This window comes from Lethenteron reissneri, chromosome 45 (assembly GCF_015708825.2).
Source record: "Lethenteron reissneri isolate LAM-NWPU_2019-01 chromosome 45, ASM1570882v1, whole genome shotgun sequence".
Taxonomy (NCBI): domain Eukaryota; kingdom Metazoa; phylum Chordata; class Hyperoartia; order Petromyzontiformes; family Petromyzontidae; genus Lethenteron; species Lethenteron reissneri.
The window spans coordinates 4,237,406-4,260,572 of NC_083823.1; the positions used below are offsets into that span (position 1 = coordinate 4,237,406).

The window sequence follows — 23,167 nt, forward strand, 5'->3', positions numbered from 1 at the left end:
GTATTGACTGTATTGTTGGCCAACACTCTGTGTTGTATTGCACTATATTTACAAATTCACTATGTTTGTTTTCTCAATCATGTCTACCTGATGGTGGTTGCTTGTGTTGCAATCGAAACGTCGTATTCTATTTTAATTGAATTTCTTTCTGCGTGACTTTACCGAAAGAACCAACGAATAATTCCTGAGTCACGAAAGCTTCGAATCTAGTTTGATCATCAATGTTTCCCCGTTCGTGCCGAGTGCTGTGGGTGAGCCAGTACGATGGCCTAGAAATATGCTGAAGTTATCATCTGAAATTCTGATGGCGAATGATGGAAGTAAGGTGGTGGCGTCACTCTGTGGTGCGTGCTTTAAGACTGGTGACCAGAGTTGCAATCTGCGCTATCCTCAATTGTCGTGGTGAAACACATCATCATCATCTGTCAAGTTCAAGTTCATTTATTAGGTATAGCCCTGTGAGCCATTCGGCTCTTGAATCGGGTGCAACCGCAACAAACAAAAAACAAAAACATGAACAAGAAACATCTTAAAGTGACTATGTGCAAAAAGAAATTCAAAGAGAAGACAGCAAAATATTGCAGAAAAAAACACCGTACACCAACGCTGTGTGCAAAAATCCCAGTGGGATGTATGTCAAAACATAGAACTTTTAAACATACAACTTTAAAAGCCATCATACGCCCACCATTCACAGTGAGAGGGAGCTCCCGGCGGCATCGTGTAGCGATAAGCACACATCGATCAAACCGTGTAATGCACGATGTTGAACTTTCTTTCGCACCGTACGTTGCCAACCGTGCTAGTCGATGTGGTCATGGCAATACCGCTGTTATTATGGTGGAGCTGTGGCGGAGTGGGGAGATCTGTGCTTGTGTCCCGGCCACGGCTAACATCGGTGGCCAGTGATAGCTGGACACCTGCCTTGCCAAGCTGTACTCTGACCAGAATGGTGAAGTATGGTCAAACAGTCTCCACGACCGACACAACGTGGGCAGGTCTTCATCCATCAAAGGGCTGTAAATTATGGTTGTTGTTGTCGTCGTCATCGTCTTTATCACGTGAAATTCCCGACACATCTCAATGCACAATCTCCAAAGCACATTGTGGGACACACGTCCTTTGAACGATATACGACGAGTAAAAAAAAAAGAATGCAGTACGTCACGCTCAAACGTGCTCGTAGTAGCGAAGACAGCAGCAGCAGCAGCAGCGAGGACGTGCGTATCGCGATAAGCCTGGACGTTCGGAATTATTGTCGGCCTTTTCTCAACCCGCCGCTGAACGGGGATGAAGGTCTTCCCACCGCCTGGTCAGTCGCAGGGCTTTGTTTTACCGTTCTTCCTGGCCACCTTCACCGGCGAAGGTGGAGAAGGCGGTGAAGGTGGAGAAGGCGGTGAAGGTGGAGAAGGTGGCCATCGTAACGCACCTTGGGGACGCGTGCTCGCCCGCGAATGGAAGTTGGTCCGGGCGCGATTTGTGGATGCGCGCAATCAAAAAAGACCGCTGCGGTGACATCAACTCGTGGACGCGTCGCGTCAGTCGGCGGTGTAAACGACGACGTTTGGGCAGCTACAAATGCCCAGGTTGACGTCCGATTTGAATCCGTAAGTGATGTGTGCATTGTTCACACACGTGTCAACATATACAGCGTGTTAAAAATAACAGTGCCAATATTAGATTGTGTACTTATTCACGTGGTGTTCCACGTTTTTGTTTTATAACGTAGAGTGCGTGTAGTCTGAATGAATGTGTATTAATCCTGGCGGAAATCTGATGAGCTAGAAAGCTCTCTTTCACAGATGTCCAGTAGGCGCGGGTGAGAATGGTACAACAGCAAACAATACAAAAAACACGATAGCAGTGCAAAGCATAAGGAACTATAATCCTTGAGTCTTTCGGTTAACTATTTTTGTTCTTACCAGGTAAGGTCCACTGAGATATTAATTTCTTTTTCAGAAGCGACCTGGCCACAAATGATAGCTCAACGAAGTGGCTTATCACGTGGACATGTATAGCAGCAAAATACCCTAAACGCGTGTTGTTAATTCTAAATATAGAGGGAAAAACCGGAGGACCCGGAGAAAAATCCACGCAACCACAGGGAGAGAGAGAGAGACACGCAAACTCCAAATATACAGCAGCAGCCGTCAGGGTCGTGATCGAAGCCACGACCTCCTGTATACCAGGCGAGGTAGTTAACATCTCGTCGCCACCGTGATGATGATGAGAGAGAGAGACGCAAACTCCAAATATACAGCAGCAGGCGTCAGAGTCGGGATCGAACCCACAACCTCCTGTATACCAGGCGAGGTAGTTAACATCTCGCCATCGCAATATATTTGGCTATGGGGGGCCTGGTTGGACCATACTTCACCACGCTGATCAGGGTGGGCTTGGCGGAGGCAAGGTATCAAGTTCAAGTTTCATGTATTAGGTATAGCCCTGTGAGCCATTCGGCTCTTGAATCGGGTGCAACCGCAACAAACAAAAAACAAAAACATGAACAAAAAAACATCTTAAAGTGAATATGTGACTGAGTGCAAACAGGAAATCCAAGAAAAGACAGCAAAATATTGCAGAAAAGAACACCGTTCACCATGTATCACTCGCCGCTCATGAATACCTGTCGCTGGGAAATCGAACTCGGGTTGCTGGAATGGATTCGTGGCACGAGAAATGCTAACCGCTGCGCCACCGCTCCACCAACCTATTTTAGCGCGGGCGTAATTAATCATTACAGATTTTTATAGATGCATTATATATTTTAGGTAAATCGGTGTGTTGCTTTGTGGTGATGATGATGATGATTTATATTTGAGGGGGGCGGTCGAAACCATTCGGCGCTCCAGGAAGCAAAGTCGGTATAAATTCACGTTTAGAAAAATCGCTGACACTGGCGTACAATACGCGGTGCACTATTTCACTCGAAGGGCTACGCAGGGAAGGTGAGACGACAATCGTCATCAAACACGATTAGTCAAATGTTATGACGAGGTGTGGTAACGCGCGTCAGTCACCGTTAGCCAGAGACGACGTGAACCTGCAGCCAGTGGTGGCTAGGAGATGTTAACTAGCTCGCCTGGTGTACAGGAGGTCGTGGGTTCGATCCCGACCCTGACACCCGTATAGTTGGAGTTTGCGTGTCTCTCTCTCTCATCATCACCACGGTGGCTAGGAGATGTTAACTACCTCGCCTGGTGTACAGGAGGTCGTGGGTTCGATCCCGACCCTGACGTCTGCTGCTGTATATTTGGAGTTTGCGTGTCTCTCTCTCTCTCTCATCATCACCACGGTGGCTAGGAGATGTTAACTACCTCGCCTGGTGTGCAGGAGGTCGTGGGTTCGATCCCGATTCTGACGATGCCTGCTGTAGTATATTTGGAGTTTGCGTGTCTCGCTCCCTCTCATCATCATCATCATCACGGTTGCGAGGAGATGTTAACTACCTCGCCTGGTATACAGGAGATCGTGGGTTCGATCCCAACCCTGACGCCTGTTGCTGTATATTTGGAGTTTGAGTGTCTCTCTCTCTCTCATCATCACCACGGTGGCTAGGAGATGTTAACTACCTCGCCTGGTGTACAGGAGGTCGTGGGTTCGATCCCGAACCTGATGCCTGCTGTATATTTGGAGTTTGCGTGTCTCTCTCTCTCATCCTAATCACGGTGGCTAGGAGATGTTAACTACCTCGCCTGGTGTACAGGAGGTCGTGGTTTCGATCACGAAACTGATGCCTGTTGTATATTTGGAGTTTGCGGTGTCTCTCTCTCTCTCCCTGTGGTGAGATGTTCACTACCTCGCCTGGTATACAGGAGGTCGTGGGTTTGATCCCGACCCTGACACCCGTATATTTGGATTGTGCGTGTTTCTCTCTCCATGGTTGCGTGGATTTTTCCCTGGGTTTTTCGCTCCACATTTAGAATTGACATCACGCGTTCAGAGTATTTGGCTGCTATAACATTTTCCACATGATGACAAGCCACTTCGTTAGGCTAACTTTTGTGGCCAGGTAGCTTCTGAAAAAGAGCTACATAGCTTAGTGGGGCATTACCCGGTAAAATAACAATAGTTTCAGAGTTTAATCGTTTTTAGTAAGGTTTTCGACGTTTAGTTTTAGGGTTCGATCGTGAGTGTTAGTCTTTCCTCTAAACATCACCTTTAGCTGGTCCAACCATAGCACCTCTTGTGGCAGTGCCATCACGTGTGTCCCACTACACTGCGGGCAGCTCGTAAAAACCTACTGTTATGCTGGACTGTGTTATGAGGTTGCTGCCGTGGTCTCATCGTTGGCACGCTGGATTTGCAAGTCAAAGGTCATCGGGTTTGACCTCCTGACACGGCGATCGGAGCACAGGGCACGTTTCTTAAATCCCCTCCCCCTCTACTATCACGGTCCATCGGCAGGTCGCGTGCAGCGGGGTGCAGTGTGGGTACTCTCTCATCTCTTCCAAGACGTCTGGCCACATACGCGAGTGGAGGCCCTTCCGCCAACTGCGGCACGAGCGAGCAATTGCAGGGCTGCAGGTTACCGCCATCGTGTCCGTAGAGGTTCCCCGAGGCGAGCACGGCTGGACACGCGCAAAATGCGTTGACCGCACTCGTTGTGGGGGGCCGGTGCTCATCCAGCAGTGGAGTGACACGATAGGGGCTGTTTGTGGGAAAAGAACGTAGCATTCGCCGGTTTGGGATTTGGCATCTTCCCTCGAACTTCGCCCGGAGTAAATCACGGCCGAAGAGAAAAATCCGTTTCTGGCCGTGAATCTGCCACGCTGACGTTCCTCGATTGCAATGCAGCTTCGGGTCACGCACGGACCTTTAACAACAAAAAAAACAACAACCTTGAAATTTTTTCGGGGCATTTCTTGTCGGTGTCGTCGTCGTCGTAAGCTGTCACGGATTTCGTTGGCCGCGCGCAGCTCATCCTCGCAACCGCCTTCGCTTCACCGCTCTAAGCGGAAACGGCGGGGCGCATCTCAATAAATCGATCGCGGGTACGATGGTTACGATCGGCATCGTCGTCTTGAGACGGTGACGTCTCTTTTCGAGCAGTTCACCGCCCCCCTCCCGCGGCGGGTCAGCGAATGGCTCCGTAAGCTCGATGTCAAAAAACGAAGCCTCCACATTAACCATCGCGGCACGCGCGCACAAACCAGCAATGCACTCCGACGATCTTGATCTCTCTCAGAGCCACAATATTGATTTAATTCCGAGGCAGGAGGATTTCTCCACAACTCTGGCTGTCGCCTGATGATGCTGGTTGTAATTACCGGTGTAACTTCACGGTACTCGAATGCTAAACGTCGTGGGTTTAATCTCCAACACATCAGTGTGCTGAACTAGTAGCGAATTGCCGATGTTTTGTTTTCGTGACAAACCTTCATAATTGGCTGTGTGTCGGGTGGTGGGGGGGTTTAACGACACTTTTATATTGTGGGACCTCCTTTGCCAGTACCAAAATATACTAATAGGGTTTTTCCCCTTTTTTTCTGGCAACAAAACTGACTCCTTTTGCAAGGAATCATGTCTACAGTAACCGCAATACTTGCAGTCAATTGCAAACAAAAAACAATACTCTGGTAATTTATGCATTGTCTTTGAAACTGATTGGTCCACACCAGAGTATTGTTTTTTGTTTGCATTTGACCGCAAGTATTGCGGTTAATGTAGACATGATTCCTTGCAAAAGGTGTCAGTTTTGTTGCCAGAAAAAAAGGGGAAAACCCCTATTAGGATACATTTATATTTACGCGATTTCACCAAAAAATCTCTACGATGAATATTGATGTCTGAAGGAAAGAGCCAAATGTTAGTTCGGTGGTTGTTGTGGTGCAGCAGGAAGGTTGCGAATTCAAATCCTGGTTATGAGCGTTGTCTCAGCCCATCATCTCACCCGCAATCCACAAAATGAGCACCAGTTTGTGGGCAGATCAACAGTCTGATTTCCTCATCAGATCTCGGAGCACTGACTAGCTTGGAGAGGCCTTCAATCGGCAGTGGATTTACATAAAAGGGGCTGTACGCACGACGTGTAGGTAACACACGCTTGAAAACGCAATGATATTGTGATAATTATATTAGCAACGCCATGGTTAGCCACCCCAACTCTCCTGGAATCTCACACACTGGGTGACCAATGCAGAGCACTCGGCAACGCAGCGACGATTTCACCCTTTAATGCGGCGGTGTTTACACAGCGGTGTGCGGGCAGCCCACGGCGCCGTTGCCCTACTGATAATCCACGCATGATTTATGTTCCTCACTCCGCTCCTGAGCGTCACTCGGGGTTAATGGAACACGCGGCGGAGTGGTCCAGCTTTTTTAGATGCGCGCCAGAGGTCGCAACCGGGTAGCCGATACCCGTACCCTACCCGATACCCGGCTACCCGTACCCGGCCAGGTACGGGTACGGGTAGCCGTTTGCGACCCTGGTGCGGCCGGGTACGGGTACGGGTAGGCCGTGAGTCACTGGTGAGTATATATATATTAATAATAAGTATGCGGCCCTTGCCCCACCACCTTCTCCAACCATTATATAAACGGAGTGGTAGCTCCTGCAATCTCTTATTTACTTGATACAGCTGTCGTGGCTGTGACGGTACCACCTGAAGACGGAAGCTTGTGTTGCCTCCGAAACGTCGTGATTTTTATTTTATTTTACTTTTTAATGTTTTTACCTACGTGACTTTACCGAAAAAACCTAAGAATATGAATCATTGCAGTCACGAAAACTTCAAATCTAGGAGTAACCGTTTGTCACTCATTTCAGGTAGGGTACGGGTAGGGAACCCGTACCCGGCCGGGTACGGGTACGGGTACCCATTTGCGACCCTGGTGCGGCCGGGTACGGGTAAGGAATCAAAACCCGTTTGCGACCTCTGATGCGCGCGCGTTCGGGGTAGGTCTGTCGCGGCGTGTCTGTCGTTCGTCCGTCCGCAGCAGGCGATTTACTGGGACGCGCCGGTGGGCAACGGCGGTCGCCTCGTGGATGGACTGGCGTCTGCCACGCCAACGTGGAATTTCCGCCGTGCCAGGCACAGGCACGCCGACGGAAGGGGTGGGGGGTGGGCGCTAGGCTAATTCTCGTTTGAGCAGGTTGGGAGGCGATTTTGAGTTGAATCGCGGTTTCAAAAGATGCGTTCGTTCGGTGTATTACTGGTCTGCGATGACTTTGGACTCAGTTATTTTCCCTCCTTCTCAGATGAGTGAAGGGGAAGCCCTCGGCTCCATTGACGGCCCCCAGAGTGAGTGGTGGAAATTCCACATACCCATGACGATGGCCAGCCTTTCCATTCCACGACCTGCTGTTGAGAAATGGGCTCCGTCTAGAAAAAGTCGACGTACGTCCGCATACCAGAAAAAAATTTGCGTGTGATGACAGCCTCATTCCATTTAGCCGCACGGACAGAAAACGATTTCTCGTTAGCGAGCGCCTATCAAGGGCCGACACGGCACCTGAGTAAGCGGCATGACCAGCGCCACACCCAAGCCACCTTTGCCTCCCCCAGCCTTAACGATCGGGCACTCCGAAAATCCGGGCAACTCCACAAGAGCCCTTTAGCCTTATTACGCACGCATATATTTTTTTTCTTCTACGCGCGTATACAATCGGGTTCAAGCTGGGAGTGGGCCATGTGCATGCGCGCGTGTGTGTGTGTGGCCTGGGTAAAGGGAGCGGTGGTGCAGCGGTTAGCGCGATGCGGCTCCGAACTCGGCCACCCGAGTTCAATTCCTGCCCACGGCCACCGACGCCAGTGACGATTATCTGAACCGGTCCTGGGCCTCCCCTAGATCGAATCAGTCTCAAATGAGTACCCGGTGCGGTGTGTAAACATCGCCAATGGGGAGACAAAAACAGTTGGGCGTGGTGCTGGCCACCCATCCTCTTGTGTACCGTGCCGGTCTTCATAGGTGCTTCACTTGACAACACTTGCCCAAACAGTCTGTCGAGGCTCGGCGGGGGATATTTGTCTTTGTGTGTGGCCTGGGTAAATAGCCCACCCTGCACCACCAAGTAACGCTCGCCATCAATCGATGGTAATGCCCGGGACACTGAATGTTATCAGCGGTTTGGCCATGACTCCACAGTGCCCTGTTTCCCGAGTCACGGACACCCAAACCGCGGTCTCCACTGACCGGACGGTGCGGAACGATGGTGGGGGGACGACCGGGTCCAACCGTGCCCAGCACCCGTATACGGCCGGTGCTCTCCTAGAGCCACCCACGTGGTGCGAAAGAAGTTCGAAATAGGTAGCTACGTACGCACGTACGTACGCATTCTGATCTTTTGCGTACTTCGAATCCGTCGAGCTGGCGCGCCGTGCGACGCGCCTGATGCTTGGGAAATTGTGGCGGCCTCGCGACTGTGGGTGGGGTGGGGTGGGGGGGTGAGGTATGAGCAACGGGTGATCTCACCCCGATCGATCGATAGATCAATAGATTTTATTTATGGCCCTGTGTGTGAGCGCCCCTTTGCGAGGGAGAGCCAAAGTTGCATACAGTGCACGGTGAGACATTTTCACAGTACAGTGAGCAAAGCCTCTCCGAGTCTCAATGGTCTTTTGTTTTTTCGGAGGTGAATATTTGGCCAGTGCCTTTATTTAAGGATCATATTTGTTTGGTTTTGCCGAAAGGGAAACCGGAGTGCATGGGCGAGACCCTTACGGGCATATGAGGTGGCTACGGTCAAAAGTCCGCACGGATGGGTTCGTGAACCCCCCTTTGCACCACCAAGTGCAGGACTAAGTACACATTACAGGCCGTGTTGTATCCACTGCTGGATGAGGGCCTCCCCAAAGCTGTCGCCATCCTTCAGGTCAGACGACGCAACAGTTTATCCGGCTATTCAAAGAATTACATCAACAAAGCCAAGTGACGCAGCACAAAACGTAACGCGTGGCTGGTCGCAGGCGATATCACGATTCATAATTGATTCACGCGTTAGGCCGCGTAATCATCCTGACGAATTTGTGTCAAGAGCCCTCCACCACCCGACGCGGCCAAACAAATGAAATTGTCACGAGGTGTAGAAGCGTGTCACGGAGCTCCAGTCGTTATCATTTGAGCTCACTCACCAGTGAAGTTATTATTGTTTCAGGTCACTCACCAGCGAAGTCGTTATTGTATTATCTCACTGACCGATTAAGTTGTCACCGTTTTATCACTGGGATTTTTGCACACAGTGTTGGTGTACAGTGCTTTATCTGCAATATTTTGCTGTCTTTTCTTGGATTTTCTGTCTGCACATAGTCACTTTAAGATGTTTTCTTGTTCATGTTTTTGTTTTTTTGTTTGTTGCAGTTGCACCCGATTCAAGAGCCGAATGGCTCACAGGGCTATACCTAATAAATGCAACTTGTTCACCAGCAAGGAAGTTATTGTTTCAGCTCACCGGTACATCTCCACACGTACTGGATGCACGTGTGACTGTGGTGGCAGGACACAAGCAGAAGACCGGTTAAAAGTTGAATAAACTAAGTCCCACGACAAAATTGAACAATTAGATCCTCCAATGTAATTCTCTGAGTAGGAGAAACTTCATCGTGAACTCACCAAAAGTCGGGACCCAAAATTCACTACTCGCATTCAACGGCCACACATATTTCATATTTAACAAAGCTGCCGACCATCGTTCTTCCGAAGGGAAAGTCACGAGCCGACATCATTCTTTTCGACAACCACATCACCGCAGGTGTCCGACACGCGCACCGGACAATGTGGACTTTTAGGGCAGGAGTGCGACTTGGTACCGCCCAAAGGTATCGGACTGTTCCACGTACCCGACCCTATATAATTATACGGCCAAATGTTACGAGTGGATTGCTTGATGACTCCACTCCCATCATTCACTGGTACTGTACTGGCCACGTGAAGAAATTGGAACGGCTCGAGTTAATTGTGCCACTCTAAGATGTTCATGAAAAGTGGAATAAGTGTCTGGCTCATGGACTACTTGTACCGGAGCCGACTCTAAAATAAAACAGGGGCTATCCGCAAACAGCGAATTTGAGTATGCCATCTTATTGAAATATCTCACCTAGATAAACCACCTTGGGTGGTGACGAGTCGCAAAAACAACGCTCGCATCGACAAACATTTAAAACCTACAACTTATGTATATATATTTATATGCACGGTGCAAGTCTGTGTTTATACAATGACAGATCCAGGAGCACGCGTGTCTCTCTGTCCGGGCAAATCATCCGAAACGACTCAACGAAAGGGAATGTGTTTAATGGCATTTGAAAGATAATGAATGGGGATGTTATTCAGCCTTTGAGCCGACCGTGCCCGCTGTATCTGCTCTAACATTTTAAATATAGCCCTATCAAAATCATACAACGGATAGGCCACGTGTCATTTGGGAGGGAGAGAAGGGGTATGGGGTGGAAACAGCCTTTGGGTCTCATTACAGCATCGGCTTCACAATGGTGAGTGTCAGGTGAGAGTGATGGCTGGTGAGCGGTGAGTGTCAGGTGAGTGGTGAGGGTCAGGTGAGTGGTGAGGGTCAGGTGAGTGGGTGAGTTGTGAGGTGAGTGGTGAGGGTGAGGTCAGTGGTGAGGGTGAGGTGAGGGTTAGGTGAGTGGTGAGGTTCAGTGAAGTTGAGTGGGGAGGGTGAGGTGAGTGGGTGAGTGGTGAGTGGTGAGGGTGAGGTGAGTGGTGAGGGTGAGGTGAGTGGTGAGGGTGAGGTGAGTGGGTGAGTGGTGAGTGGTGAGGGTGAGGTGAGTGGTGAGGGTGAGGTGAGTGGGTGAGTGGTGAGTGGTGAGGGTGAGGTGAGTGGTGAGGGTGAGGTGAGTGGGTGAGTAGTGAGGGTTAGGCAAGTGGGTGAGTGGTGAGGGTGAGGTGAGTGGTGAGGGTTAGGCAAGTGGGTGAGTGGTGAGGGTTAGGCAAGTGGGTGAGTGGTGAGTGTTCAGGTGAGGGGGGGGTGAGGTGAGGGGCAGGTGAGTGGTTAGGGTGAGGTGAGTGGTGAGGTGAGTGGTGAGGGTCAGTGAAGTTGAATGGTGAGGGTTAGGCAAGTGGGTGAGTGGTGAGTGGTGAGGGTGAGGTGAGTGGTGAGGGTTAGGCAAGTGGGTGAGTGGTTAGTGTTCAGGTGAGGGGGGTGGTGAGGGTGAGGTGAGGGGCAGGTGAGTGGTGAGGGTGAGGTGAGTGGTGAGGGTTAGGCAAGTGGATGAGTGGGTGAGTGTTCAGATGAGGTGAGTGGTGAGGTTCAGTGAAGTTGAGTGGTGAGGGTGAGGCAAGTGGTGAGTGGTGAGGTGAGTGATGAGGGTTAGGCAAGTGGGTGAGTGGTGAGTGGTGAGGTGAGGGGGGTGGTGAGGTTCAGTGAAGTTGAGTGGTGAGGGTGAGGCAAGTGGTGAGTGGTGAGTGGTGAGGTGAGTGATGAGTGTTCAGGTGAGGGGGGTGGTGAGGGTCAACAGCTATCACTTGTAGCCAGGTCGCTTCTGGAAGATCAGTCAATACCTCAGTGGGGGCTTTACTTGGTGAGATAAAACTGTTTTATCTGAATACACTTAAAGTTCTTTGTTTTTCTTGCCGATACTTTGTTGTTTTTGTACTGCTTGTTGTGGCAACGTTCTGACCACGCTCCGACCGGACATTTGTGGAGGGGGGAGGGAGCTTTATAGCACATCGTATTCCTCGAGGATAAACAAACGAGTTGATGGCTGGCGGTGAGTGTCAGGTGAGGAGGGTGGTGAGGCTCAGGCAAGTGGGTAAGCGGTGATGGGGGGTCAGGTGAGTGTCAGGTGAGCGGTAGGTCGCCCCGTTCCCAGGACCAGGTCACCCAGGGGGGGGTGGAGGGACGCTGTCGGAGTTTTTTTCCACGCCACCAATCCTCCTGTCATTCGCGCGTCCCCTGATCGCCGTCGATGTTTGTAGAAAAATGCGATGTGTCTGTCCGAATCGTTGTAAGTTAGGGGAGTCGTTGCGCTCGCTTTATACGTTGCCTCGTATTTAGTGTTTTTATATTTCATACTGTACGTGCGCTTTTACTACCGAACAGCCCCCAACCCCTCCCTTACCCCCCCCCCCCGCGTTTACCCCCTCCCCAATTAGCCCCCTCCCCCGTTTACCCCCCATTTAGCCCCTCCCCTTTTAGCCCCTCCCCCGTTTACCCCCCATTTAGCCCCTCCCCTTTTAGCCCCTCCCCCGTTTACCCCCCATTTAGCCCCTCCCCTTTTAGCCCCCTCCCCCGTTTACCCCCCATTTAGCCCCTCCCCTTTTAGCCCCTCCCCCGTTTACCCCCCATTTGGCCCCTCCCCTTTTAGCCCCCTCCCCCGTTTACCCCCCATTTAGCCCCTCCCCTTTTAGCCCCTCCCCCGTTTACCCCCCATTTAGCCCCTCCCCTTTTAGCCCCCTCCCCCGTTTACCCCCCATTTAGCCCCTCCCCTTTTAGCCCTCCCCCGTTACCCCCCATTTAGCCCCTCCCCTTTTAGCCCCCTCCCCCGTTTACCCCCCCATTTAGCCCCTCCCCTTTTAGCCCCCTCCCCCGTTTACCCCCCATTTAGCCCCTCCCCTTTTAGCCCCCCCCCGTTTACCCCCCATTTAGCTCCTCCCCATTTAGCCCCCATTAGCCCCCCAGTTTACCCCCCATTAGCTCCTCCCCATTTACCCCCCATTTAGCCCCTCCCCATTTACCCCCCATTTAGCCCCTCCCCATTTACCCCCCATTTAGCCCCTCCCCATTTACCCCCCAATTAGCCCCTCCCCATTTACCCCCCATTTAGCCCCTCCCCATTTACCCCCCATTAGCCCCTCCCCATTTACCCCCCATTTAGCCCCTCCCCATTTACCCCCATTTAGCCCCTCCCCATTTACCCCCATTAGCCCCTCCCCATTTACCCCCATTTAGCCCCTCCCCATTTACCCCCCATTTAGCCCCTCCCCATTTACCCCCCATTTAGCCCCTCCCCATTTACCCCCCATTTAGCCCCTCCCCATTTACCCCCCATTTAGCCCCCTCCCCATTTCCCCCCCAATTAGCCCCTCCCCATTTCCCCCCCATTTAGCCCCTCCCCATTTACCCCCCATTTAGCCCCTCCCCATTTACCCCCCATTTAGCCCCTCCCCATTTACCCCCCAATTAGCCCCTCCCCATCTCCCCCCCAATTTAGCCCCTCCCCATTTACCCCCATTTAGCCCCTCCCCATTTCCCCCCATTTAGCCCCTCCCCATTTACCCCCATTTAGCCCCTCCCCATTTACCCCCCATTTAGCCCCTCCCCATTTACCCCCCATTTAGCCCCTCCCCATTTACCCCCCATTTAGCCCCTCCCCATTTACCCCCCATTTAGCCCCTCCCCATTTACCCCCTATTTAGCCCCTCCCCATTTACCCCCCATTTAGCCCCTCCCCCCATTTAGCCCCTCCCCGTTTACCCCCTATTTAGCCCCTCCCCATTTACCCCCCATTTAGCCCCTCCCCATTTACCCCCTATTTAGCCCCTCCCCATTTACCCCCCATTTAGCCCCTCCCCCCATTTAGCCCCTCCCCATTTACCCCCTATTTACCCCCTCCCCCCATTTAGCCCCTCCCCGTTTACCCCCCCGCCCCCGCCCGCACTTTGAATGCCCCCGATCGTGTCGGTTCCCGGGAGCTAAGCAGGGCTGAGCCAGGCGAGTGCTTGGATGGGTGACCGCCAGTGCTTGCCAGGTGCTACAGGTTGCGAGCGACAGGCGGTGAGGTGCCACCATGTGGCGGCAGCACGGCAACGGGCCGAGTCTGCGTTCACGTTGAATGTTGGATAATTGAATCGTAGCCGTTGAGGACAATTTGGGCGTTGTTCCCTTGTAACTGGTCGGTTCTTTACCGGACACGCCAATCTCCTCCCACGTGCGAACCCTCGCCACTGTTGGCGATAATCATCATCGACGCGATAAACACAATTTGTAACGCGGAAATATTCTGCGAATCTGGCGCGGTGTTCGATGGGGAACTCCGGAGGCGCGGAGCCAGAGCTCAAAGTTCCTCGTGCACCAACCTGGGCAGGTGTGAGTCTGGGCAGGTGAGAGCCTGGGCAGGTGAGAGCCGTGACGGGTTAGAGTCTAAACCAGGTGAGAGCCTCGATGGGTAAGAGCCTGGATCAGGTGAGAGCCTGAACCAGCTAAGAGTCTGAATGAATGATAGCCTGAACAGGTGAATGCTGGACAGGTGAGAGCCTAGACCAGATGAGAGCCTGGACCAAGTGAGAGCCTTGAGCCGCTACTTGAAGGTGGATGACGGTGACTTGATGGTGGTGCTGCTGCTGCTGCTGCCGCTGTGCGTGGTGCAGCTATGGAGAAACGTCACTCAGCCAGGGGCATGGTAGATTGTCGGTGGTGTATTCTTAGTTTTTTTCCGGTAAAGTCGCGTAGGTAAAAAAATTAAAATTAATAAAAGTTAAATAAAATAAAAATCACGACGTTTCGGAGGCAACACAAGCTTCCGTCTTCAGGTGGAACCGTCACAGGTGTGCCCGTAGGGAGCGGCTGTTTGCTGTGGTCGTCGGAGTGAGGAGCAGAGGGGTACGACGGGAGACCTTGAGCAAGCGCCCCGGTGGCACGGGTTGACGATTGCGTAACGTCTCGTTGATTTACGACCAAATATGCCAATGCGGGGATTGGCTCAGGAATAGCCTGGAGTGGAGTTTTCCTGGATATATATATGACTGGCATTCTAATCGTTTTGCTGTTCTATTCTCAATGTTTAAACCCGATGTCCCGTTGGAAAAATAGCCTCGTGGTTCTCAAATATCGAGTAGCTAATCATGAATATGAATAATAATAAGTAAATTTCGATTTAAAGCTTTCGTGACTGCAGGGATTCATCTTATTCTTAGTTTTTTTCGGTAAAGTCACGTAGGTAAAACATTAGCTGTCAGGCTGTGACGGTTCCACCTGAAGACGGAAGCTTGTGTTGCCTCCGAAACGTCGTGATTTTTATTTTATTTTACTTTTATTAATTGTAATGTTTTACCTACGTGACTTTACCGAAAAAACCCAAGAATATGAATCCTTGCAGTCACGAAAGCTTCAAATCTAGAATTCATCTTATTGGTTCTTTCGGTAAAGTCACGTAGAATGGAAATAATAGAATAATAAAAATAAAACATAATAAAATAAATGCATTCAGACTCTGTCTTATCGACAGACCTGTTCTTCACCTGAGGACGGCTGCTTGCTTGCGTTGTGGCCGAAACGTCGTGAGAATTATTTTATAATGTTTTATTTTTATTATTTTATTATTTCCATTCTACGTGACTTTACCGAAATAACCAAGAAGAATCATAAGTAAGTCACAGCCCGTTTGTCAATCCACTGCTGGATGAAGGCCTGCCCGTGCCATATCGGTCCTGCCATCGGAATATGTAGTTTCCAGGGAGGTTTGCGCAACACCGGCTCAGATATCAATCACGACTGATGTTTGCCTGGGCCACAAATAGAAGGCCTGTGGATAGGTTCATTGGGCGGTGTGCCAATCATTGCTTCACAGCTCCACCCTAAATACAGGTACTGCCACTACCACTTAGGCATAAACTCAGCATGTTATTGTTAAATGTTACTGCCCGGGAGCTAACTTTCTGTATCAATCGTGATTGAGTGACTGCTTTGAAAGATTTACTCGTTTTGGCAGATGGCATATTTTTGCTTAAATAAACTAACTCAAGACGTTCGTTTATTCAAACTATTTTTGGTATTTTGCCCGGTATGGACCACTGAGCTGTATAGAGCTCTTTGTCAGAAACGACCTGGCCACCAACTGACAGCTCATCAACGTGGCTCATCACGTGGAAATGTACAGCAGCCAATCACACTTAAATGCACGATTCTAAATGTCGAGGGAAAAACCGGAGGACCCGGAGAAAAAACCACGCGACCACGTGAAGAGAGTGACACGCAAACTCTAAATATACCGCAGGCGTCAAGGTCGAACACACAACCTCCTGTGTACCAGGCGAGGTAGTTAGCATCTAGCCACCGTGGCCCCCAAGAGCTGTGTGTGTGTGTAGCCTTAAAATAAAAACATAACATACAACGCGTAGGCTTTCGCGACCAGTATTATTCATAATAAAGGCTTTTGGGTTAGATCGCGTTATTATAAATGTGTCACAACCCTCCCACCACCCGATACGGCCAATCAGTAAAAAATGTGTCACGTTGACAAAAGACAAATAGTTCACTACTTTAGCCCACCGGTGTGTTTGAAGAGTGAATCCACAACATTCAGAATTTTAATGTGACGTTTCGCTGGTAATTACATCCAGCATCTTTGGGCGATTTGCCAGAATAGTGAAGGCCATTCATCTGCATCCGGCTCAAATTGAGCAGCAGGGTGACGTCATCATTGTTTAACCGCATCAGGTTTCGAGATCAGAGGCGGAGGTGGGGGTGGTATTGCAATTATGTAATAGATCGGTAATTAGTCACTTAGCATGTGACTCCTCGATAAGGAATTGCAATGTGTGTTGTGTATTACTTAATAATACGCTTCCAGGCTGCGCTGAGTCTGTAGTTATCACAGCGGTTGAGATTTTCTCAATTTCGATTCATTCTCTAATCAGTCTTGACCAGTAATAATTCGTTTTGCATAACACTTCAACGTTATCAAAATCAATTGAATGTCCTTGTTGGCAAGCATGTACGTACTACCTATCTACGTGACTGTACCTAAAAGACCCAAATAATATCACTTAAATTACTTGATACACTAGTAAAGAAGACAGGTTTACCAGAAGATATTCCAAAACCAGCTGACCATTTTTTTTGTTCGATTGTCTAAATAACACTCGTTTCTTATGTAGAAGTGACTTCTTTAAACAAAAGGAACGAGCAGCAATGGGCTCTCCCTTGTCTCCCGCTAGAAGCTTGTGTTAATAACGCGATCTAACCCAAAAACCTTTATTATGAATAACATACGACGTTTTGGGCAACGGCCCTTCTTCATTGAACATAAATGGAAGCGCTGTGGAGTGAGGGATGAAGTGGGGGGGGAGGGAGGGGGTGTTAGCAGGAGGGGGGCAGTATGGAGGGGGAGGCAGGGCAGATGCTTGGAGCAAGGCGTGCAAACACAGGTCAAGTTGCTCGCAGCACCGACGCAATTTCCGCGGTGGCAATTCAGAGGCGAGGTGCTTTTTTTACGGGCGGTGACAGCGGAGACTCCATGGCCCACGGCTCCTGTTTATTGACGCAGTGCGTCTGGGAATAGGTTCACGTGGCACTACCACGTGGACGGCTGTAGCCGCTGGCGTGCACGGGGGTCGGCAAACCTGCCCTCCCAGAGCCGCGTGCCGCTCCTTTCAATGACTGCGGTGCTGCAGGCTCTTGAAATATTGAGGCGGGGGGGGGGGGGTTTATTGTGCCGAATTCGAGAAAAATGGCTCTTCTTGTTATGTTGGTTGCAGGTCCCTGACTATGGGAGTCCAGTTCACCATGGGAGTCCAGTTCATCATGGAGGTCCAGTTCACCATGGGGGTCCAGTTCACCATGGGGGTCCAGTTCACCATGGAAGTCCAGTTTACAATGGGAGTCCAGTTCACCATGGAAGTCCAGTTCACCATGGGACTCCAGTTTACCATGGGAGTTGTTGTTATTCGTGTGTCACGGCATTTGGCCGCCGGGCCACATTCACAATGGGTATTTAGCGCGCGCGCCGCACGCACAGAGAGAGCGAGCGAGAGAGCGAGAGAGGAAAAATAAACTCACGAAATTAGCCGCGAGCCATCGGTGCCGACGGCAGCGGCAACGCAGGACGGCGCTCGGATCGGGTTCGCTCGACGGAATCACGTTGCCGAATGTTGCCGAGCACGTGTTTGAACGCCGAGGAACGACGACCACCACGGGGACAGGTGACGAGAGCTCCGTCTTCTGCTACGATACATAGTATCAACGGGGCACAATTGTGTTGCTTTGGCATTTTGTTGGTTGTTATTCTTTTTTTTTTCGACTTTTCCAATTTGCGCAGCTGTTTCATATTCGGCGTCTGCCAGACTCGGGTTTTTATTCTTGAGTCCGCGCCAGCTGCTGCTGCTGCTGCTACAACGCTGCTAGGCAGGTGCCGGATAAGGTGGGTGAGTGGCCTTGTCGACAGGTACGTCGGTGAGGTGGTTAACTCGATAGGTAAGTTGGGTAGATGGATAGGTGGGTAAGTGGGATGGTACATATACGGATAGGTAGTTATATAAGTAGGGAGGTGGGTGGGCGGGTAGGTAGGTAGTGAATTAGGTAAATAGGTAGATACGTACGTTGATAAGTGATATAGATAGGTGAGTGGGTAGGGTAGGTGGGTATGTGGATAGTTGTGTGGGTATGTCAGTAGATGCGTGTGTGTGAATTTAGTTAGGTAGCTGTTCGCATAGGTAGATATGTGGGTAGATAAATATGTAGGCGTATGAGTAAGTAGGTGTGTGTGTGAATGTAGGCAGATGGCTGCATAAATACGTGGGTAGGCATGTACGTTGGTTATACCACCAACACTGTGGTTATATTCTAGATTTGAAGTTTTCGTGACTGCAAAGATGCATACTCTTGGTTCTTTCGATAAAGTCACGGAGGTAAAGAAAACAACTGTATAACTGTGTTCTTAGGTTTTTTCGGTAAAGTCACGTAGGTAAAAAATTAAAATTAATAAAAGTAAAATAAAATAAAAATATTTAATTTTATGTTTATTTTACTTTTATTAATTTAATTTTTTTACCTACGTGACTTTACCGAAAAAACCTAAGAATATGAATCCTTGCAGTCACGAAAGCTTCAAATCGAGAATGTATAACTGTGGTTATACCACACCCTGTGGTTATACCACACCCTGGTGAAACCACGCACCGTGGTTACACTAGACCAGTGGCTCTTCACCTGGGTTCGATCGAACCCCAGGGGTTCGGTGAGTCAGTCTCAGGGGTTCGGCGGAGGTTTAAGACACACACCCGACTCGTATGATTGTGCACCAGTAAAACATATACCTATGTTTTGAATTTCAAAAAATCATATTTTATTTTTCCAATTAAGAAGGGTTCGGTGAATGCGCATATGAAACTGGTGGGGTTCGGTACCTCCAAAAAGTTAAGAACCACTGCACTAGACTGACGATCCGAACGCTGCACCTCCCCTAAATTCTATAACCTTCATCGGGCCCCCCCCGTGTCTGCTGGGGCCAGGGAACATCTCCCGCACCGCCACCCAGCGCGATCATTCACGCGCCCGCGCGGGGGAAGTTACCGCCGTCCGTTTGACCTCCATTAAGCGGTGACAGGGTAAACAAAGCCCTATGTTTTTTTGTGTGTGTCCATTTTTTTTCTCTTTATTTTTTTTTTCCTTTGGGTGGCTTTTTAAATATTTACCAAGGGGTCACCTTTTTTTACGGAACGCCGTCGTCCCCGGTTATGAGGACTTCATGATGAGCAGCTGCTGCTGCTGCTGCGTATTTGGTACGTGCGTGGGTGTGCGCGCGTGCGTGGGTGTGCGCGCGTGCGTAGTAGTGCAGTGGTCAGCGCTACGCTGCGCTACGAAGCCGACGACCAGAGTTCGATTGCCGCTCACGGCCAACACCGGTGACGGTTATCTGAACCGGTCCTGGGCCTCCCCTAGGTCGACTCGGCCTCAAATGAGTACATGGTGCGGTGCGTAAAAACATCGCCACCGGGGAGAGAAAGTCGGCCGGGCGTGGTGCTGGCCACCCATCCCCTCGTGTGCCGTTCTGGCCTTCGCAGAAGCTCGCTAACAGCACTTGCCTCAACAGTCTGTTAAGGTTATACGGGTGATCTTTGTATTTTTCCTGGCATCTGGTGGAGAGATAATTATCACTTGTCTTCCCTGTTTGACTTTGGCTGCTTTGTGCCCGTTGTTATTGACGGGCGTCGAGTACAAACACCGAGGAAAGAGCAAAGGGGATGTGTGGGAGTTGGGCAAATGTGGCCTTGACATTGCCAAACAAAGGCTCACTCTTTCGAAGGAGATTATTAACAAGAACGAGGAATGTCCAAAACAACAACCACCAGAGCACCCAGCACTACCACGGGAGCACTCAGCACTACCGCTAGACCGCTCACTACTACGCAGAACTACGGCTACCACCCAGTGCCATCCTGCTGGTCTAGGTACGTGCTGCCCGATTAGGTAAGAGAGGTGTATTGCATTGGGCGCCCCTGAGCACAGCGTCTTTATTATTCATCTTACAACAATGCGCCTTTGTGAGAGGATAAAGCGGAGCGTGCTGGCAAATGCACGCGGGGGGGGGGGCGTATTTTGCGTAGAGCTCGCAAGCAGAGAATCGCCTTTTATTCTTTCCGCCCCCAGCCGAGAGAGAAAGAGAGTAACGCGTATTCTTGAAAAATAAAAATGCACGACATTTAAAGGTCGCGTTGCGCAGCACTACCAAGCGAAAAAGACTTTTCGGCTTGCGGGAGAAGGAGCCCCCCCCCCCGCCGCTCGAAGATGCAGAGCCCGGAGCGGCACAGATTTCAACATTCGTGCACCAACCTGTTGGAGGTGGATACGACGGGACGCGCGAGGGCACACGCGGTTGTCACGAGGGAGAGAGAGAGACGAAAAGAGAAGTTTGAATCAACTTCCTACTTTCGCCCGCTTTGCTTTTGTGCCCTAACGTCCGTCCGTCCGTCTGCCCGTCCGTTCCCTTCTCTCTCGCCCGTCCACAGTGGCGCCAGTCCACGCCGACCAGCCGGGACGCTGTCGCTCGCCGTCACGCCGTCGACGGCCGCCAGCGCTGAACTTGCGCGGGGGCAAGGCGGTGGGGGGGGGGGGCAGGCTAAACAAGCGAACGATCCGGGTGGTGGGGTGCGCGCCTCTTCCCGGCGCGACCTCAACGACAGCAATCGAAGGGAGTGCCAGTTTTTTGGGCGGCTGCAGAGGCCACGTGATCCCGTCGTCGCAGACATGAGCGCCGGCAACGGGAGCGTCGCGGGAGGCAGCCTCTACGACGACAACTGCACCTTCGACGAGGAGTTCAAGTACATCCTGCTGCCCGTCTCCTACAGCCTGGTGTTCGTCCTGGGCCTCGTGCTCAACTGCCTCTCCCTGTGGATGTTCATCTTCAAGATCCGCCCGTGGACGCCGGCGACGGTGTTCATGTGCAACCTGTCCGTCTGCGACACGGTGTACGTGGCGTCGCTGCCGCTGCTCGGTGCACTACTACGCCAACCGCAACAACTGGGTGTTCGGCGAGTTCATGTGCAAGGCGGTGCGCTTCCTCTTCTACACCAACTTGTACGGCAGCATCGCGTTCCTCACCGTCATCAGCCTGCACCGCTACCTGGGCGTGTGCCACCCGATCCGCTCGCTGTCGTGGCGCAAGAACAGCCGGGCGCGCGTGGTGAGCGCCGTCACCTGGCTGGTGGTGGTCGCTCACATGTCGCCCGTGTGGTTCTTCGTCTCCACCAGCCGCTGGGGCGACGAGACGATCTGCCACGACACGGCCAAGCCGGAGCTGTTCGACAACTTCGTCGCGTACAACCACGTGCTCTTCGTCACGCTCTTCGCGCTGCCCTTCCTCGTCATCCTCGTGAGCTACGTGGCCATCATCCGCACGCTGCGTCGCTCCGCCACGTCGGGCGTGCGCACGTGGACGGCGTACAAGCGGCGCTCGCTGCGCATGATCGTGCTGGTGCTCGCCGTCTTCGCCGTGTGCTTCGTGCCGTTCAACGTGACGCGCACCGCCTACTACGTGCTGCGGCAGCAGGACGCCGCCTGCGCGACGCTCAACGCCATCAACATGGCGTACAAGATGACGAGGCCGCTCGCCTCCGTCAACAGCTGCCTCGACCCCATCCTTTACCTGCTCGCCGGCGACCTGTACCGGCGCAGCGTGACGCGGGCGAACGCGGCCCGGTGCACGCGCACCGGCGCCAGCGAGCCGTCCAGGGCCAAGAAGTCGTCGTCGTCCGACGCCGAGGAGAAGAAGGCGAAGGCGGTGGAGGTGGAGGAGCAGAAGGAGCAGAAGGAGCAGGAGAAGCCGAGCTGGGTGGTCGAGCGAGGGGCCAATGGAGGCACCAACGGGACCCACGGCCAGCCGCACTTCAAGTCGAGGGTGAGCACGGTAAACACCGTGGATGGGAACTTCATGTGAGAGAGACGCGTTGGACGCGGACGGATGACGACAACGACGACGCCGAACGTCGCAAGATTCGCCGCGGCGTGGCACAGGAAGACGCGGCGCTGCCCGGGTGGTGTCGTGGGTTGGTTGTTGTTGTTTTTTACCAGCACGTAAGGCCCCACCGTGCTACGTAGCTCTGTTTCAGAAGCGACCTCGCTGTCACAAATGCTAGCTCAGCGAAAGTGGCTTGTCACGCTGAACTTTATAGCAGCCAAATAGTGTTGCACGCCCACGACCTCCTGTACACCAGGCGAGGTAGTTAACATCTGACCACCAGGCGAGGTAGTTAACATCTTCGTGAAGCTGCCGATGCACGGAGTTGCCCCGGGGACTCGACCGGCGACCTCACAAATTCGGGTGCCAGGCTGGGTGCACCCTGGACGGGTATCGCTGCGGGGCCACTTACAGGGCCGCCACGTCGGCAAGAAGAAGTGGAGCAATATTTCGATTTAAAGCTTTCGTGACTGCAGGGATTCATCTTGTTGGTTCTTTCGGTAAAGTCGCGTAGAAGGGAAATAATAAAATTATAAAAATAAAACACAATAAAATACAATTCTCAAGACGTTTCGGCCACAGAGTCATTCAGACGCTGTCTTCTCGACAGACCTGTTTTTCACCTGAGGACGGCTGCTTGCGTTGTGGCCGAAACGTCGTGAGAATTATTTTATGTTTTATTTTTACTTTTTTATTATTTCCCTTCTACGTGACTTTACCGAAAGAACCAAGAAGAAGTGGAGGAATCTTCATGGTTCCGCATTGTGCTCCAACGTCTATGTCCCCCTCCCCCTCCCGCCTTCACCAACCCGCACTGACCAGGGTGGTGAAGTATGGTCAAATAGCCCCATCCCCCACAACGGTTTGTGTCGAATTGCGACGTGGGTTTATATCGTGGTGTGTATTTCAGTGTGAATACCGTACATGTTTAGTTCATGTATATAGCGTGTGTCATATGAGTGTGTGCTTGCGTGCGTGCGTGTGTACGTGTGTGAGTGATGCTAACTGGAATCAAGTTCTCCGTGGGTTTAGAACCACACGTGGCGTCGGTGCCGCTGGGTTTGAATGCAATACAAACTTGAAAACGAACTCCTTGT

At 51.4% G+C, this 23,167-nt stretch overlaps 1 protein-coding gene and 1 long non-coding RNA gene across 2 annotated transcripts in view; both read left to right on the plus strand.

Annotated features, from left to right (window-relative positions):
* The window catches only part of LOC133353780 (uncharacterized), a 30,580-nt gene that overhangs the window by 3,258 nt on the left and 4,155 nt on the right, over nucleotides 1–23,167 (plus strand). The window lies entirely within an intron of this gene.
* On the plus strand, nucleotides 13,856–22,197 carry LOC133353778 (P2Y purinoceptor 2-like). The gene is given in 3 exon segments (XM_061570159.1): nucleotides 13,856–13,998; nucleotides 20,623–21,106; nucleotides 21,108–22,197. Coding segments are annotated over 3 exon segments (1,503 nt in total). The 5' UTR covers nucleotides 13,856–13,921; the 3' UTR covers nucleotides 22,050–22,197.